Source organism: Patagioenas fasciata, chromosome 2, assembly GCF_037038585.1.
Source record: "Patagioenas fasciata isolate bPatFas1 chromosome 2, bPatFas1.hap1, whole genome shotgun sequence".
NCBI lineage: Eukaryota > Metazoa > Chordata > Aves > Columbiformes > Columbidae > Patagioenas > Patagioenas fasciata.
The window spans coordinates 146,215,124-146,235,420 of record NC_092521.1 but is presented as its reverse complement, the minus strand read 5'-3'; the positions used below and the strand labels follow the sequence as shown (position 1 = coordinate 146,235,420).

General features: G+C 39.3%; 1 protein-coding gene across 5 annotated transcripts; it reads right to left on the bottom strand.

The window, feature by feature from the left end:
* Window positions 1–7,086: 7,086 nt before the first annotated feature.
* On the bottom strand, window positions 7,087–15,788 carry SRI (sorcin). 5 transcript variants are annotated; one of them, XM_065831146.2, is made up of 8 exons: window positions 15,635–15,788; window positions 14,318–14,401; window positions 11,322–11,391; window positions 10,556–10,599; window positions 9,394–9,541; window positions 9,118–9,231; window positions 8,007–8,065; window positions 7,087–7,274 (listed from the first exon to the last, which is right to left on the bottom strand). In XM_065831146.2, the coding sequence occupies exons 1-8, from the start codon at window positions 15,683–15,685 to the stop codon at window positions 7,248–7,250; spliced, it is 597 nt and encodes a 198-aa protein (XP_065687218.1). In that variant the 5' UTR covers window positions 15,686–15,788; the 3' UTR covers window positions 7,087–7,247. The 5 variants fall into 5 exon arrangements, with proteins under 5 accessions (XP_065687218.1, XP_065687219.1, XP_071661265.1 ...); XM_065831147.2 differs by having other exon boundaries at window positions 15,665–15,780; XM_071805164.1 differs by lacking the exon at window positions 15,635–15,788 and adding an exon at window positions 14,919–15,077.
* Window positions 15,789–20,297: the final 4,509 nt, after the last annotated feature.

Below are 20,297 nucleotides of genomic sequence, written 5' to 3'. Positions count from 1 at the left end.
GTATGTACTTGCAGCTTCTATCTTATTTTGGAATAATTCATTTGTAGCATATGATGATAGAGTTTTGTGTGTAGTGTCACTCTAACAGTCACTTCCATGTTTGGAGATATGTAGTGACTGGAAGTCTAGTTATGAGCACTAAGTTAAATAAATACTGACTTTCATTTTGGTGGTCTTAGAATGAGAACATCACAGGACTTGGGTTTTTGCAAAATTCTTCTGCAGAGAATTTTGCATCAGGTTGGTAACTGGGAGACCTTGTCATTGCACAAAACCTGACCTGTAGGGCTGTGTGAGCCTCCAAAGCCAGGGGAGGTCAAAGAGAAGTTGTTTGCTTACATTCTGTGGTTTCCCTCCTAAAATCTAGTCTGTTGCAGAGCTGCCAGAATAAGAACTTTGAAGATAGCAAATGTTTTCATCCACTGTAGTTAGTTATCCTGGCAACAGCAATATAAATTGCCACATAATACCTCATCCAGTCTAAACCAGAGTACTGTCAATAAGGTAGCTCAGTCATTTTGACTCACTGAGACTCATGCTTTTATTTTGTTTTTATTTTAATAAATGAACTAGTTATTGCCAGCCATGCTGTAGATGCCTTTTGAAGTGGGGATGTTATCAGTTCTTCTCAAATAGAAGTAATTGTCCCTATGAGGAGAGGACCCACAGGATGAGCTATACCTAAGTTGATGTTACGTATTTCAATGTGGGAGAAGAATCTTGTATAATTTAAAATAAAATTAACATGACTGATGGAGACTGGAAAATAGACATCATATCTAAAAATAGTTATGCTACGCCAGGCACAGTTTAAGAAGTAAAAATTTACCTGCTAATTCTGGATTTGTTGACATAAGTACTTCAGTAATCCATACCATACACTTTTGGTGAATATCCTCAGGCAATATGCCAGAAATGGTTGTGATTGATAATTTACATATAGTTTTGTTATGTTTAAATAAGTAGTTCTGAGGGTGTTAATTTTATACAGCATATCTTTGCTGAGGTTGTGAACTTAAGTCACTACCTGCCAGTTATCTGATTGGAAGTGTGACTTGACTTTGAAGACAGCTACTTCCAAATGATTTAAGAGTTTCTGATTTATGAGATGTTGAACCTGCTAAGCTGACATACTTGCTGGATAATTTTGATTGTGCTAATGAGCAAACAGACCTTTGAGCTACAGCCTAAATTAAAATCAGAAAGAAATCGTGTCAATAGTCAGTGTACTGAAGTGCTCTTACCTGAATCCCTGTTGCTGGTTTTAAATGAACTGAGTGGTCTTGTCAACACCAATGTGACAACTGTTTTCAAAACCAGAGCTAAGAATAGGTACATAGACTATTACAGGCATGCATATACTGCAAATTCTGAGGAAATTTGCAATAATTTTGTTAATCAATTCATTAATGAATATGATAGGATATAATGTGAAAGAATGATGAGACTTCATAATCCTATAGGATAACAAGTTAGCTCTAAGGACTTCCTCCGTCATTGAATCCCACAGCCAGCTGTTCCAAGCAAAACTGTCACTCTCCAGTGTAAAACTCAGCAAGCTCTTGTTCTCTTCCATTCCCTTTCTGTTCCTACTGAAAAGCATTTCCATGAATGATAATTACATCTACTAACAACAGCCTCTTGTGTTAGCTGGTTAACATCAAAAAGCTACTAGGTTAGTCACCTTTCCACATAATGGCCTGGACAAGGTCTTCCCAGTGCTGTTAAAGATCATCCATTTATTTCTCTAAGTGATTTGAGTATTTGTATCATTAGCGGACTCTTTGGGCCACTGTTTTCAACTGTGAAGTTATGAAAGTTTTAAAATACCTTGAGCACTCTGGTCTCCTCTGAAGCCAGCTTTTTGTCCAGAACGGATTATCCATCAGACTGCTGAGCTGATGACCTGATATTTCCATGGCTTCCAAACCATACAAGACATCAGCAATACGGGATATGACTTTAATGAGATTTCCTGAAGACAAGTATGAGTAAACTGCACACGTATGTACAGCTTGTCAGCGCATGGCTGCGTGGTGGGGTAACGTTCCTGTGTGCACATTATTCGAATAGAACAGGAAAAAGGGAAACTGTGTGTAGACATAGCTGCAATGCAGGTAGGACTCTTCAGTGTGATTTCAACATGACCCGTGTATTTTCCATGTTAGCTACAAAAACCACACCTGGTGCCTCAACTATGGATGCTGATGTGAACTAAAGCTTTGGAAAGAGTCACTCATACACCCAGCAGGGTGCAACTATTTAGAACGGCACTAAACCAGTCGACATTAGTCTGTTGTCTGGGCCAAGTAACCAAAACAAACAGCAAAAATAAGTTCAGAACACAAAATGTGGTGGTTTGCTCACACTTGAGAAACTTTGTACCTGATTTCAAAACTGGCTCACCTAACCAGGTCCGGTGGGTTTAGTTCTCTAAAATCCAATCTACAGCAGTTTCCAAAATCACTTTAGCTAAGCCAGCTTTAAATTGTTTAAAAACTTCAGCTACGTAGACAGGCCATAACTGCAATGTAACACAGAACAAGATGAGAGACTAAGTGCACAGAAGTTAAAAAGAAATACATTCTTTAAGGGATAAGTATAGATGTCTTAGACTATTTTTAATTACTAAAGCATAAAATGTCAAAGCAACAAGCTGATTTTTTTTCTGTTTCTGTATTCCTCTGAATAAAAAATAGAAGTTTTGTTAAAAAAAAAAATAACATGAGGCCTTAAGACCTTGTATGTTCTAACTTTAGCATGGAGAGTCTATTTTTACAACCATGTTAGAAATTCTGTATATAGGCCTGACTGACCTTGTAAGTATAGCGGTGCTAGCCGCTAATCGTGCAATATTGTAAGGCTCTGTATAACAGTAAATGCTGATTTATTTTGATTATTGGTACAAGAACTCCTGCTCACTGCCTGTGTAGAGACTCTGCATATATTATGCTTGAAAAGACAGTCCAGAACATATTAAAACCGTGAATATATAACCTGATTTTTCTTTTATTAAAGGTAAATATATATTACAATAGGTAGTGTTTTATATAGAATACAATACTTATTTTTATTGCTGCATAAATGCAAAGTATATTTTTCAGAATAGCAAAGCATTACATAATTTTCAATCCACTGGAGAAAACACTATTTACAGTATGACCAGTTCTTTCAGCAAAGCTTTTGGGATGGTATAGATGGTATATACCAATTGGCTCTGCCAGCTTCATTGTGTGCTAATGTTTATCTTGGCTATTGCAGTTAGTTAAACAAAAAAACAAAACAAAACAATGCTATCTATTTTTTCACTCCTACTAGCCCTTATTGGTAAACATTCAGAGAGGCAAGGAGATTCATGTTGCACCACTGGGGCTGGGCTAGTATTAGCAAAAACAACAAAATCTACTCCATAGTCTTATCTTTGCTAGTTAAAAACCCTTTAAAGATCACACCCGATGTAACAGAAACATAAGATTTTGACAAACATGAAAACAAAGCCTTGTGATTTACAACTTCTAGCTTTGAGTGTGGTATTTTTTTTGTCATAACCATTACAGGCATTGGGCTGTTGAAGTGAATGAACCTGGCTTTCATGTAGCTAAACAAAATGTTGCTTTTTATAAAATCAAATAAGTGTAATTTGGGGTTCTAAATTCCTGCTCACTTTTAATAACAGCATCACAGTATCCACTTCTATGAGATTATTTAATACAAATGCCTGTGGTTTTCAGTGTTACTGACATATTGTAACATCAGTAAAGTGACTTTCAATGACAAAGACTGTTGTATTTTATTCTCACAAGCCCTTATATTTAGCACTTCCTGTTTTATAGGTCTGTGTTAAAAAAAAAAAGATGCTGCATGAATGAGAAAAAAAGAGGCTAATGGCTAATAAATAATAGAATACAGATGCTATTTTTAATATGATACAGATGTTGTTTTGCAAATTCCAGGGTTCCTGTGAGCTTCCCAATCTTTGCCTTAGGGTTCTGCTGTTCTCAAGGCAAAGCTAAAATTACACTTCCTTAGGTTTGCATGTCTGAAAGAAACCTAGAAAAAAATTACCTGCATTCTAAACTTTGCGCAAAGGTAAAAAGCAACCACCTCACTTAGGATCGTATGAGCATCCTTCCCAGTATGTGTTTTGGGTAAAAGAAACACTTAATTCTGAATTCTAGATAACTGATTCTCTAAAGCAGGTAACTTACATAGTCACATTGCTGCTAATGGGGAAGTAATTTTCACATAGGTTTCAGGTGGCTTTTTTAAAGCTAGACAACAGCACATTCTGTAGTGACTCTTTAACAACGATATTTCGTATCTTAGTTTATCTCTGAACATGAAAGATGATTTATCCTATCAGTCTCATTGAATACCATGGATTTTTGAAATGCTCATGGAAAAGAAAAAACAATTCTCTCTTGGGTAAGCTAGAATGTGTTCCCAGTTTTGGAGCAATTTGTTTTACAGTTTTCTCTGTTTTCTGTATAGAAGAAGATCCCTGAAGAAAACACTATTGGTTCACACTTGTTCTCACACCATTTTACTTCCCAGGAGTTGGTTGGTGCTAAAAATTCAGTCTGGGGAAATAAATTGAGACAGACTTAAAGGCTGTGTTATTTGGCTTCTTCATTCATTGCTCCAGACAACTGTTCTGCCTTTCACTGAAAAAAAAATAAAAGGTTAAAAAACCCCCCCCGAACGACAAATATGCAAGGCAAGCTAAACACATTTTTCAAGACAAGCTTTTATTTGTAGGCACAATTTTACTCCCGCATATTATTTCATCAATAATTCTCATTACTTACTGCATAACTTAATACCTGAATAGGAATGTGGAATTTCTGGGGGGGGGTTGTCTCAGATAATTTAGTAAGATACACTTATTTAATCTATCTACAGGAATGTTATATTATTTGTTGCCTGGTATTTTCTTTCATTAGTAGTTTCTGGCCTGTGGTGGGTGGAGAATTGGAAGAGCAAAAGGGAAAGAAAAATGCACATCGAGGTAAAACAGCTTAATGAGGGAAAGAAAAAACGGGGGTGTGTGAAAGTGATGCAAAGGCTATCACTCACCCCCTCCCACCAGCAAAACAAGCCAGTCCTCAGGCAACAGCTGCTTTGGAGAGACTGACCCACTCCTGCCCCAGGTCCTGAGCAGGACCTTTCATGGTGTGAAATGTCCCTTTGGTGCCTCCACCATGTTCCCCTCCAGCCCACTCTCAGCCTTCTTGCCACAAAGTGAGCAGCAGGGAAGAGGCTGCTGCTGTGCAAGCACCGCTCAGCGACAGCTACAGCACCGGTCTTACCAGCACTGCTTTACTTGCACAGCTAATGCACAGCACCCTATGGGCTGCTATAAAGGTAATTCTATCCCAGCCAATCCCAGAAACACAAACAAAAGTGTGAGAGAAATGTTGTCTGTGTAATACGCATTTTGGTTAAGATGCCTCATCCTTTTTAGGGTGAATTTAACAGTGTAAGGATGGATGAATATTGTATTTATACAAAATTGTCTAATCAAAACCCTACACGGAGGATCGCCTTTGCTTCGTACTCTTACTAACTTCATCAGCTGTCAAAGTTTCGAACTACAGCACTGGCTGCTTCAGTCCGAGAAACCGTTATGGACTTGGGTCATTTTGTTAGAAATGCTTTCTGTAGCATTCAATGTGTTTCCCAACTTGACATGCAACAGGACAGTGTACAATTATTCTAATATGGAAGTATAATCATGTCTACACCAACTCACTCCCTTCTGAAATGAAACCAGAAGCAATATCTAAAGGAATCTGAATTCAAGTAAAGTACTAGTTGCTTGTTTAAGTGAGACCAGCCAGCTTTGAGTTTATAGCCCAGAAATGAGAGACCTGGATTTTACAGTATTCTTAGAAAGCTAGAGTATCATCTTCAACCAAGACTTCTGCTCCAAGGATTATTTATGTTGTTTGTGTAGTGATGTATACACATATAGTTTTGTTTTCATTCCTTAGTGCAAAGTGTCCTCCCCCAAAGTGCTCTAGACCACTAATATAAGAAATATACTCCTTTTAATATTCTTCTGGCATTCTTCGCACTTAAAAGGCCAGCAAAAGAACATCTATTACTCCTTCATGGTAGGTAGAAGCGACTAACAACAGTTTCATTAACTTATTTTGTTGGAAAAAAGTTTGAACTACCTCCATATAGTTGTGCTGCTCCCTCTTCCCACACAATCTTCTCCTCCAAAAAAACCACCAGCTCAACCAAAACCCCTTGCCAAATCAAAAAGCCTGTTTTTATCTCCATTACAAATTAGACCTTGTTTTTTGTTTTTTGTTTTTTTTTTTTTTCTTAAAAAGTCTTGCCTTTTTGTATATTTTTTTAAGTGAATTCTAGAGCATTGGTAATTACTGCTGTAATTACTGCTGAAACAGTAATCTGGCAAGAATTTTTTGAAGTGAGGCTTGGCCCTTGTAGGTTGGTTGGCAGATAGAGTTTCAAGTGCTGGAGACAAAACCATTAATTTACACGCAGCTGATGCCTGGCAGCTTAGAAGTTCATTGTTACAGAGAAAGTTAATGTAAAAACTGACACAGCAGAGTTTTCACGTTTAAAATTTAGTGTTTTATATAGTGACATAGACAGAGTAAGAATCTTACTGGAATAAAATCCCCCTACACAAGAGCACCCTGCTAGAAGAGTTCTCTGCTATGTTTTGTTGTATCCCTGCTTACGAGAAGTTCCAACAGGTCGTCCGACACTCACTGTGTGGCATCACAGATTCCTCTTGGAAACAGCTGGCTGCTAAAATCAGCAACTTAACCTGACCAATGTTCTAACAGACCAGCGGCAAATGACCACTCCAAAAGCTCTTTCAGTTTGTACATGTGTCTTATACTGTCAAAGACAATATATATCATCTTACATCATGCACATGATGCTGTTTAAGACAGAAAAATGTAAGCTGCACTCCAGGAATTGCTTTTAGTGAATCATGGGAAAAAAGAAGATATTACAGAAAAATTTGTGATCTGCATAATTTGAGTTATAGTGAATTGCAAGATTTTGAAAATAAAAACATCTTTAATAGTCACAGGTTGGAAGTTAAAATCGACAGTATAAGATTAGTTTATATTCATTGTCAAAACTAAAAAAATGCAAGTATGTTCATAAAATATGCAAGTTCCAATCACTGGAAGATTTGGCAAAGCAAAACACAAACTGGAATGTTAATCGTGATCATCCACAGCTTCCTTCCTTTTGATTTAGACGCTCATAACACATTGTATGAACTGAAACAAAAAAAAAAATAATAACCACTTATTAGATGTATGGTAAAGAACAAGTTTTCACTATTTCTCCTAAAATACCAATTGTCACTACCCTTTTCTATAAACAAATTCAGTCCACAAACAACAAAGCTTTGAAGCTAAATATGAAAACTGGCTAATGGATAATTAAAACAAAGCATCTGCTTAATAATAATAAGAAAAAAACCTCAGAAATACTTGAATCTAGTGTTCTCCTTTTCCTGCACAGATGTGGTCAGGAAGCCAGAACCTATAAGCCTGATGGAGTGCTATTTGTGTCTGTCCACACTGCACCTCCCCAGCCTTTCCTAAGAAAAAATGCCTAACAAGCCTTTAAACAAAAAAACAACCAAACAAAAAACAAAACAAACAAACAAAAAATCACAAACCAACCAACCCCCTTCCCTCCACCCCCCGTCACAAACAAACAAAAGTCACAGAAAGTGATGTTAGCAAGCTACGCAGCTTGATCTTCTTGAACCATGCTGGTAAGAATTACAGACAAAAATGCACAACATTTTACACAACTCTACAAAATACATGAAAACTTTTTGAGACAACACTCAAAAAAAGCCAGAAACTTTGTGCTCTCAGGTAACACCATAAGCGTAAGGAACACAGGTACAAACTCAAATCATTACTGTTTGTCTTCAGTTTTAAGTTTTTCTTTATTTTTACCCTGTAACTTTAATTGATTCCTTAAAGTTCACTTACATCATCATACTGGAAGTTCACAAAACCTTGCTGAGATGCATCCCTTCTTCTAAAACATTCTGCAAAAATGCATTAAGAAAGCAAAACAGAAACCAGGTAAGAAGAATTAATCAATTATTTTAAAATGCACTGCACTTTCATTAAATTCCCCAAGTCACATGAATGAGAACTCATAAAGAACACTGCAATTCATTCCAAGACTTATTCTTCTTCTTTATTTTCACAGAATCATAGAATGGTTTTCATTGCAAAGGACTTTAAATATTATCTACTTCCAACCCCCCTGCCATGGGCAGGGACACCTTCCACTAGACCAGGTTGCTCAAAGCCCCATCCAGCCTGGCCAGGTGTGGGGCTTCCACAGCTTCTCAGGGCAGCCTGTTCCAGGGTCTCACCATCCTCGTGAAGAATTTCTTCCTCATCTCTAACCTCTATCTACCCTCTTGGTGTTTAAAGCTGTTACCCCTTGTCCTACCACTACATGCCATTGTAAAAAGCCCCTCTCCAGCTTTCTTGTAGGCCCCCTTTAGGTACTGAAAGGCGTTACTTTACACTTACGTGTTACTGGAGCCTTCTCTTCTCCAGGCTGAACAACCCCAACTCTCTCAGCCTGTCCTCACAGGAGAGGTGCTCGAGCCCTCTGATCATTCTTGTGGCCTCCTCTGGACCCTCTCCAATGGGTCCATGTCCTTCTTATGTAGGGGACCCCAGAGGTGGACACAGGACTCCAGGTGGGGCCTCACCAGAGTGGACAGGGACACCTCCCTTGACCTGCTGGTCACACTGATTTTGATGTATCCTTTTGATGTTGTATACTTATCATATACAACCCTTTATGTTCTGTTGATAAATACAATTTCCCCATTTTGATAACATAACTCTTCTAGTCACTGGAATAAACATTGCATTAGTTTTATTGACATTTTTCAATGGGGATTTAAAAATATCATAATCTGTAATTTTTCCAGTTCTGCCTTTAAACTTTACTGAAAGAAACCTATTTTGTGTTATGCAGAAGTTAAAGTCAAACTTGAGATAGCTGAGTAATCAGATTTCATTAAACAGAAAAGAATTATGGGGATGATAGTAACAAGGCTATAATCCAGCATACCAGTGAGAGCTCTGAGTTTCACACAGCAGGCGATGTAATCATCAAATGTAATCTTCCCACGAGTGCTGTATCGCCTTGTCATTGCAGTCACTGCCTGCGGGCTCAGCCTAAATCCTATTTGAAAATAAAAAGTCTACACTGAAAAGACAGGTAAGCTAACAGAATCCAACACATTTTTAATCGTTATTATCATGTGTCAGTTACTGCAGGAGGGTAACTGATAATGGGAATGATGCTGTAAGTCAGCATCAGAAGCAAGGACATTTCACAACTTACCCATGTTCATCAAGGCTTTCTCCAGCTCCTGACGATCCACGGTACCGCTTCTATCATTGTCAAAACTTATGAAGTGTTGCTTCCAGCCATTGACCACAGCCCAGAGTTCTTTAAATTCATTAAATCCCAGGGTGCCAGACATATCCCTCTAATTCTAAAGCTAAGAAAAATGTTCCTTAACTTGAAAAGAATGTAAAAAGCCCTCTCTTCAATGGAATTTTTTATTTTTATCATCTGTAGTTACAAAAACTTCTTGAAGGTCAATATTTTACTACTATTAATATTTCTGGTAGAAAACTAACTAGAGCATCCTACAGCACATTGGACATAACGCTACCAGCCAAAGGTCAGAGAACTTGCTCTCCTTACTTCTCAGTGAAACCTGATAAAAACTATTTGCCATTTGTGCATTTAACTTAGTTCACACACTTCTCTTTTACCTGCTGTGGTGTAACTGTTACCATTAAAATACATTTCCGAAATAAAAATAGATGCCAAATGAAAAACTACTTTAATTTAGAATATCAGTTCTCTCACATTCTAAGCACTTTGTTCAAGGTGTGCTAACAGACCTTCCAGTTCCGTTTCTGCTTTTTTCTTTCTAAACAGCAAAACATTTGAACATGTCAGTTAAAGTTTTGACTAAAAAGCTCCACAGATTCCAACCTTGCTCAGTATACCTAAGTCTTCCATAGGTCCTACTGCTGAAGGCCATATACCAACCAATTAGATATTCAAACCTGATCTTTTCAAGCAACAGGATTTATGTGGACTTAGACTGCATTCAGGCTCTGTTGTACAAATCCTTAATTCATTAGGAAGGACTAGAATGTTGTCAACTTGAAAAGCAAAACGAGTGATTTGCAAAGAAGTTGATTCTGGGCTGCCAGACCTGACTCTTCACACATTCCATGCAGAAGCAATCCACCAGGCTCAGAGGGATACCACTTGGTCTAAAAAGATCAGTCATCGAGAGCCTCATTTATTAGAATTATCATTTTATCCTGTTAAAGGAATAAGAATGGAATTTTGCAGTTCCTCAATCAAAATACTTGTCATGTAAGTGCTGAAAGGGAAACACAAAGCATCTCCCAAATTTTCGGCACCCTCTCATCTTTGCTTACATAATGCAGAAATGTTTACATTTCACAGTAAAGGATACATCCAGCATTGAGATCATGAGTCTGCAAGTCTCTAAGTTGAAAGCTGTTTAAATTAGAAAAAAGGAAAACTAAGTTATATTAAAATAATGATTTTCAGTTTCATCTAAACATAAAATTTTAAATAGCTTTTTATTATATACTGAGAATATATTATAATGTATGAAATATTATATAGTTGCTCCCACTGTATACAGCCATACCATATTTTGATCCAAATAAGAGTTTTTAATCATTATTTGTTAGAAAAAGTGACAGCAGATAATCTGGAGGCAATTCAAGTTATATTTAGAATTAATTTGCTCTTATCTCAATCCATAAAGGTTTGGGGTTTCAGTCAAAGTGGTCATTTATATTTCACCATAGACAGCACTTGAGCAAACCAGTTTTACTCACAGAAGCTCAATTTTGTAAAATTGAACACTAGGTATACTGACAGAGGGGTCCTGCCACAGAATATTTGGGTCAATATCAAAGCTCAATTTAAAAGCAAAGCACAAGACCTTTTTAGAACCGGCTGTTGATTACAAAACAAAGCACTTCTCCAACTCCACAGCTCAGGAGTGGGGAACTAAGGAGGCTGAGAAGGGAAGTCCTACACGCACAGAACTGCATACATTTACATTTCCAAGTAGTCCATATGGAAAGTCCATTTACCATGCAAATAAAAAAACTCTGCAGAAGGCATGTTCTAGTAGATGGCTGACGAATTAGTATGCTTTAGCATTGGATTTTTTTTTTGTTGGTTTATTTAAATCATTAACTTACGTTTATATGCTCCTGCAATCCCTGACTGGGTGAGACATCTCTGTAGCTCATCAGCATCTATTTGTCCATCCTTTCGATAACAGAAGATGTATCAGCTATTGTTTTAATTCCCCCTCCCAGGCTGGTTATTCCCAGTACCCACTCCCTTTTCAGTGGCATTATATTAGTTACCCTTTCAAAAAACAACTGATTACGTGTCTGCTACATAAAAGAAACTGCCTTTTACAACCCATCCCTTTATTGATGTTTCTTTAGTTGATAAATTTGCAATATGCATTGGCCTTCTCACCTAGTGATGTCCTAAAAAATGAAAAAGATTGGCAGGTTTGCTCTAAACTTAAAAAAAACCAAACCAACAATCTCATCAAATATTGGTAGCATATACTTCAGAGCCAGCTGCACAGAAACCAAGGCACACAATTCTGAACAGAAAGACAGCTTTCCTAAAAGTACTCATTTTAACTTAGTGTGTATTGTAGTAACTTTAGATTATAAGTTTATGATCTCACTGCTACAGTAGGAAACCTAGAATCCACATCATACATACACTCTTCTCAAGACAGCCTTAGGACTTAGAAATCAAAAAAAATATCTGGGTTTTTTTGGGAATAGTAAGTTGTTAGCAAAACAACAACAACGACAAACAGAAAGCAAAGAACTTTTAAAAAAAACCAAAACAAACCCAGAAAAGATACCTATCTGTGTGGTTTGGAAAATGACTTGCTTTCAACACGTTGTGCTCAGGGCCAAATAGAGAAATCAATGGCCAATTCATGGAAAAATGGAAAACAATGAGCTGTCAAAAGTGTAGCTGGAATTCTACGTCATGTTCCTCACACACCCAACACGAAGTTCAATTCACAGAGTTCAAGTGTAATTTAACCTCATTCAAGGATGGAACATTTTATCTGTAGATACAAAAAATGTGACTTTCGTAAAGCAATTAATAGAGAATGAGATTTGGTTTATATTTGAACAAATTTATTTGCTGCAGCATTTTCCTACTGTTTTTAAATCCAGTAAGCATATGCTACTAAATGGCATGATTGGAATGGCAGAGCCAGGTAACTTTCAAAAATGAAGTACCATTATTTGTAGGACAAACAGCAGCTAATATGTTAAATTGGCTAATATGTTATTACTTCCTAAAAAGACAGACTCAATTAATTGAATAAAGACTTGAAACAATACTTTTGACTTTCTGTTGTAAATAATGGAAACTAATTCCTCAAATCTAAGACAAGATCTCTGTTGTAAACTACTTCAAAGCAAGCACAGGGACAACATTATATACTATACAGGCATAAAACCAACACAGAGAGCAGCAAGCCATAACCAAAAACTTTACTAGTTCTACAATAAGTACTTACGGAAAACTGTGAGATGTGGCTTTTTACAGACTTGCATGGATGGGTGTAAAAGCAATTGATAATTTATCTGTTTCATTTCACTGTCTCCTCATAGGGTTTTTACTTCTACACAGCTACTGGTCTCTGAAACTGACTCTTCCAATTCCAAAGATAACATTTCAAAAGCTCCCCAGTTTATTTACACAAGGAATGATTTCTACAAATAGAAAGCATTTAAGAGTACTAACTTAAGTACTCTTAAGCGCTAACTTGATCATACCCACTAGCTCACTGGTCCTCCAGCTTTCTGTAACCACACCTCACTGGAGTGGTGTGGGGACGGTCTACACTTTGCTGAGGTCCAGCTCCTGCCACCTCTTCTCCACAGCGCTGCATCAGCTTTGCTGTTACTTCCCTTTCTCTTTACACTGTGAACTTCCTCATTTCTCCAGTATCAGCTACTAGCTCCACTGCTGGTTCCTGGCACATCCAGGTGGCTCCTGGATGCAGAGGCATCTCAGCTGACAGGCACATTGTCACCACCTTCAGCAGAATTTAGCTTGGGCTCCACCTTACAAGAGGCCTGCCTCACTCAATATAGGTTATTCCACTCTTCTCCTTTTCTACAACAACACATGGCCTACATATTTTCATAAGCAATGTTCAAGAAGTAATATATAGACTGTAAGATGTATTATTAATTCAAAAGAATAACATACAGAACAAAAATAACTCAAATTACAGTCTTAAAATAGGAATTTTAACATCTGCTAAATTCAAACCTTAATGTTGTGGTTATGTCTACCCTTGGATAACGGATCCAGGAACAGAGTTTTAGATTTGCACACACCTTAGAAGTGTGCAATAAATAGCTACACATATAGCCAAGAAAGACAGAACTTCAGCTCAATAAACCTACTTATCTGCTCTTAAACTTTGTAATATAGTTGAAGAACTACTTATTTCCAGTAACATCCACAATCCTACAAAACCAATATATGTCACAGAATTACAGCAAATAAATTAAAAATGCAGTGCAGAATAACAGGTCTAAATCAAAGTTGTGGATGCCTCTGAAAGAATAATCACTCTCTCCTACCAGGAAACCTAGATACTGGCAAAACTCAAGTCTGCTTTCCCATTTATGAGCTTGTTCATATCACGTAATGATCTCTTATCAGCATTTCCTGCTTTTAGCCAGGCCATCTCCACAGCCCACGCTTTCCATTGTTTCCCGAAGCTGACAGCATCCCCCAAAGCAAGAGTGCAGCCACAATTCAGTTACAACACGTCATGTAACTATATAGTCCCTGTATATACTTATATAGCAAATATACCGTGTACATGCATACACCTGTGTGTATATACGTATGCATTTACACACATACATACTATAAAGAAACTAACAGCATTATTTAAACTATAGTTACTGTGTGTATATAGCTATATGGTATAGTTATACAGCTTCATATAGCAGATAGACTAAGTAAAACCATTCTGGTTCTTGTTTGTTTTTAAAAAAGAAACTTCAAATAACAGTTTTCCTCACTGCAAGTATTAGGCATTCCTCTTTCCAAAAACTAATGTGGAAATTATTCCCCAGGAAAAAAATAAATCCAAGAAATAAACAACACTTTATAAGTTTACCTGCCCTGCTACTGCAGCAAAATAACCATATAAGGGATCCTGAGCTTGTCCAGGGAATGCTGGTCCTCCTGGAGCTCCTCCATACTTTAGAAATCAAGAAGAAAATTAATTTTAAATAAATGATTCCGTTAAGAAAATGCAATGTTTGTACTTAAGAATCAACTTGTGTTTTTATACACACAACATGCAAAAAGGTCAAACCAACCAAAAAAAGAAATTACTTAAAAAAAACCCAAACACCAAAACAAAAACAAGAAGAGAGACAACCTTTATTAGAATTTAAGCAGAGCAGTGTGAAACCTGGCACAGGAGCAATCCACTGATCTAGATGCAGGATGGTTTATCTCATCAAGGTTGAATTTTAGTCTACTACTAGCAGATAATGAGGTACTGAAGATAAGACTACTAAGGCACTGCAGATTTTTCTTTCCACTTGAAAAGAGTTGAGCAAGACAGTTCTCTAGGGAAAATACTTATAAGAACATGCATTAAGCACAGGATTTTTTCAAGAAAACATATTCTTAAGGGAAAATCATGGAACGATATAAGTGAAATCTGTTTGACTGAGGTGAACCAATAATCTGTGTAACGGAGTCTATACCTGTCTTTCGCCACGGGAAGAATATCACTTTTTCAGACACGGGCAGAAGTTGCCCTTGCCCTTCGAAACCGCTTAGCTCGTTACCCGCCCCAAAAACGGAAGACAGCTTCACACAAGGTGTGAGTCACAGGACCTCGCTCCGGGGACCGGCTCGGGGAGCGACAGCCGCAGCACTGACCCCCGCCCACCGCAGCACCCGCCGGCAGCTGCCGCCTCCCCGCTCCCCTCTCCCGCGGGCGGAGCCCCCAGCCGCCGCGGCCCGGCCCCAGCAGCAGCTCCCGCGGTGGGTAGTGCCGGGCGGCGCCCTGCCTGACGCGGTTCCCGTCCCTTCCCTCGGGGGCCGGAATGCCGCCGCCCACACGCACAGCCTTGCGAAGCGTCCCCCGCTTCAGGGACCCCGCGAAGCCACCCGTCTGCGCCGACAGGCGAGGGCCGCGCCCCCAGCTCCGCCGGACGCCCCGCGGCCGGACAGGGCCACAGCCGACCGGCAGAGGGCCCAGGCCGGAGCCCCTCACCGCGGGCGGGGCGACCCAGAGAGCGCCTCAGGTCCCCGGCAGTGAGCGGGGAGGTGGGGAAGGGGCTGCCGCGTCCCAGGCGTCATCGCCCCCCCTCAGCCAGGCTGCCCCGCTGTCGTGGCAGCTGCGAGCCCAGGCTCAGCGCGGCCGCGCCCCGCCAGCCCCCGCCGCCAGGGCTCAGCGCCGCCAGCCCCCGCTCACCCCTCCCTGGTAGAAACCGCCGCCGGGTACCGGCTGCCCTGGAAACGCCATCTTCCCCTGGCACCTGCCCCTGCCGGTCCTGCCGCTCCCGGGCGCAACCACTCGGACAGGAAGGGGGGACTGGGACGGGCCGCGGGCTCCGGAAAGGGCCGGGGCTGGAATCGGTGCCACGCATGCGAGGCAAGCGGCTGCTTCCAGCTACTGGGACGGCCGGGCAGGGCAAAACGGTGCCGTCGGGAGCGGAGGGACCATGGCTTTCAAACCCTCCCCAATCTCTCCCCCCCCCCCCCCCCGAATCAGGATGGTACAGGCCGACAGCGCGGAGGCAGCTTTTGCTCCCCGCAGTAACTGGGCGGCGGTGCCAAAGGGCCCGCCCGTACCGGTTTGTGTCTGTGGATCACGTGTGTCACTGAATGCATCGCTATGTTAAACGTGTCCTCCTCCGTTTTTGGTGCTGCAGCTTTCTCTTGTGGAAGTTCCCAGTACCTGTTGTCTGTCTCAAAGACGGAGAAAATAGATAAGCCGTGCAATTTTCTCTTGGGTTTGTAGGTCCAAATTCTTGTGGACTAGGAACGAGGGGGAAATACTAGTGTCTTGGAGCTATGAAAGCTCTTTGAGGCCGGGTCCCAGCAGCAGTGCTCAACCTGGGGCCGCTCCGGTTTTGGAGATAAACTGGAGCAGTCTCGGCTTTGATTCAAGAGGCTGGAGGAACCCAGGAGTACAACCTGCCACTGGCAGTCCCACTGGCTTTTAGAAGAGAATCATAGAATCGTCTAGGTTGGAAAATACCTTTAATATAATCAAGTCCAGCGGTTAACCTGTCACTGCCAACTAGCACTTCATTTGCTTCAGTAGCCCGGGAAGCAATGACGGCTGTAGTGGCCACAGCTTGGTCTGAGCTAGACTGTTACTTGCAAAGTATTAAACTTCCTCATGTTGAGAGGTATTTAATTAAGTTGCAAGAGTATGAGAAATTATTTGTGAGAGGCTGTATGACTGAAACAAATCTACTGATGGACACCTTTCAGAGTAAATGGTCTACTGTCAGGAATTTAAAGCATAACATTTTATTTTCTGTTTGTTAGCATAACTTCTGCAGAACTTTATGCGTAGGACCTTACTAATTTAGCACACTGATTTGTAGTAAACTTTCCATTAAGAGTACGTCACCCTTCTCAACTTCTAAGACATCCGGTAAGCAGGGCTTTTGCATAATGGCTTTATAGTCTATATTTTTATTATTTCAGCACCAGTTACACTCATGTTGTTAGCAGTTGCCAGTAACATGAACAAAAGTACTGTGGTGTTCTGTGAAATTTAATGAAATTAATTTAATGAAAGAAACAATTATTTAATACCTTCATCACACAGGACAGTGTATATGAAGTCCATCTTTTCAGGGCAGCTGAGAAACAAAGTAGTGCATCTGGCTAGATTTTCAGCTCCAGAAGTACCCATCTCAGAAGAGCATTTGAACAAACATCTGTTGATACCAAACTGTGCAGTGATCAAATAGTTTTATTTACCAGACTCAATCACATGCAGTGTAGATGGTTGGAGGCACTGTGGTGAACCTTGTTAGAGTACATATATTAACATCTGGGCAAGAAGCCTTCCTAACTAAAATAAGTTATAGGTACAGTGATAAAAATATTAAAGGCTGGAAAGATTGAAATTAAGTTGCAAAGAATATAACTGATAAGGTATGAAAATTTTGCAAGATAAACAAAATGTCAAATAGTAGATATGGCCAATAACTTCAAGATAATAGGAAGGAATTTCTTAACTGCATTAGTGAGAAAAAAACCTGATAAGATTCAAACCAGTTGGTAGATGAAGATAAACTGTATAACTGTAGCTGTGTAGAAAAGGTAGATGTATTTCATAAGGTTGGGGTTTTTCTGTATGTGAGCTCAGCATAAATACCTACCCTATTTCCCCAAATATAAGACAGCGTCTTATATTAATTTTTGCTCCAAAACTTCTTGCTTTTTTACATGTATAGCTGCCTGGAAACCATTGAAATTGACTTTTAAAATGAACTGTAACTAGGACTTATTTTTGGACTAGGGCTTATATTTCAAGCATCCTGAAAAAATCTGAAAAATCATGCTAGGGCTTATTTTTGGGGTAGGTCTTATTTTGGGGAAAACAGGGTAGTCATCCTCCATTTGCAGTGCTTCTACTGAGACTACTGGTAATGAAGACTGTACTTAGTAGTTAATATTTGCAAGATTATTTAAATTCAGCCACAAATAAGCAAAAGAGCTAGGAGACAGATGTAACAAAATAATGTATTTTATATGGTTTGCTGGGTAGGTGTTTTGATTGCACTGGTGCATTTGTTTTTTATCCAGTGTTTATCTGAGGAAAAGGAAGGCTGCAAAGGAAGGCTGTTTAAGGAAATTAACAAGTATGCATCTGCCTTCTGAAGGGCTACTGAGCTGTGATAAGCTTTAAGTTACAATACGATGATAGCATTAGAAATACACCAGTAGGAAACCTGTGTAGAATAAATGACTGCTAATTTTGCAGATCTCAAAGATGTAATCCCTCTAGTGGGAAGACTGAAGTCAAGCAGCACAGAATGCCAGTCCTATTGCCTGTATTTGAGATAATTCAGTATATTTTATCCAACTCTGACATGACTTGCACACGATGTGGGAATGCAGCCACCCTGAGCTGTTCCCAGCTGGTGCAGCGGCTGGGAGCTTGGTGACAACGTGCTGAGCTGTCACACTGTCCTGGCAAGCCAGGTGTGGACTTTGTCCTTTCCGTAACTGCAATAAGGAAGCTAGGGAGGTGACAGGGAATTAAAATGTAAAGTTCAAATTTCCTGGAGTGTTTGCTTAGCACATCTGAGGGAACAAAAACTTTAGAACAAGTATAAGGAGGGATGAAAAATAATCTCCTTACACTTTTAATTGCCATAAATTCAAACAGTGAAAGGTAAATATAATACAGACCAGAAGTCCTTAATGCAATGCCTCACTCAGTGCCCAGGATAAATAGCACTCCACTGTTCTGTTGCATTTTCCTCTCTTTGACACCACCCTCTTGTTTCGTATTTACTGCACATTATTTACAATCAGCTCTGCCAGCCAATTATTTTGTACAAGAATTTTTTGTAATAGCAAAGTTTTATGTTGGAATAATCAAATAATGTTCTTGCAAAGACAGGAGAGAGGGAAAAGGCATTTCTGTGACTTTAGAGAGAGTATGGAGGTTAAAAGTTTCTATAAATTTTGATTTTCTAGTTTGAGCTACTTGAATTTTCTCCAACCCGGTATGACTTCCAGACTCGTTTTTTCATCCCAACTCCAACCTCTTTAAAAGATGTTTCAGTGGTCACCAACTTCCTTACTCCGTGCTCGTTCCCTTCTTTGTTTCCTCTGTGTTCAGCATTGTGGGATTTTTTCAGCGCTCACTGGACGTCAGCAAGAGTATCACTGAACACCTAAGACAAGATAATCTCAATTGTGGATGGTGAAACAGTGAGGTTATTATTGAGATATTTGAGGCTAACAATCAGCTTTTTTATTCAATACAGTGCAGTCACAACTTGCCACATTTATTTCATTATAAATATAGTAATTATATATGTATATATATACACATGTATCAGCTTGTGCTATGTATATTCCCCAGGCATAAGATCTTTACAGAATTAAAGATAAAATATAGATTTTCAGTAACTACATTAATTTCTAAGATCTCGCAGCTTGCAGTCAAATGGTTCCCAGATCATCTGTAACTAAAGTTGTCATTACATTATGAAGGTATCTGAAGATAACAGTGATACATACCTGCGACTTGGAAAAGGCATTTACAGTTCTACTTGCTTTGCATATCACTTTACAACTGATCTTTATTCCTTTACCATGTACCTTATTTCAAAACCTTCAGTACTGAAAACTTGGATAATATAAAACAGATTGTTGACAACAGGAGCAAGTCACGCAAACTCCTTTAATCCTTTGGTTGGATATGAGGTCAGGATCCAGGTTTGCACTTTTTTTGCCACACAGAAGGCAGAGTATGAAAATGGGCTGCATATACATGATTGCAACACAGAATAAGTTCGGCAATAAGGCATCTGTTTCCCTCCGTACATCACTTCTAAAAATGGTATTTGTCAACATATATGTTCTGATCTGGTCATATGTGGTCAGAATATATATGATGCTAGTTTATCTTTGGGTAGGGTGGGAGTCAGCTGAACTGTCTGGAAGATAAGCATTAGCTTGTGGAACTCACAGTTGCAGATGGGTAGAAAATGCTGCGAAGCTTGATTCTTCTGAAGCAGGGTTGTGGGTATCCATCTACAAGAGGATATTCCTGGTTCTACCTGCTGTTTTCTGAGTGATTTCTTAAATCCTGTCCCTGTCTAATGATTAATGGACAAATAGTCTAGGAGGCCAAGCCTGAAATGCAGAATCTGTGGGCTAAAGAAAAAGTTCCCACTTGTTTGTTCTCTCAATTAAGTTTTTAGTCACAGTTGCTTTGTTTTAAAACATGAACGGAAGGATGTTCTTTACGAAGTTCCCCATAGCTAGGAATTTACAGCACTAACTTGGGTAGCCTAAAACTAGTATTTGCCATTTTATAGGTGAAACCTCTAAGCATTAGGGGTTAGACATGCATTAATTACACAAGGTATTGG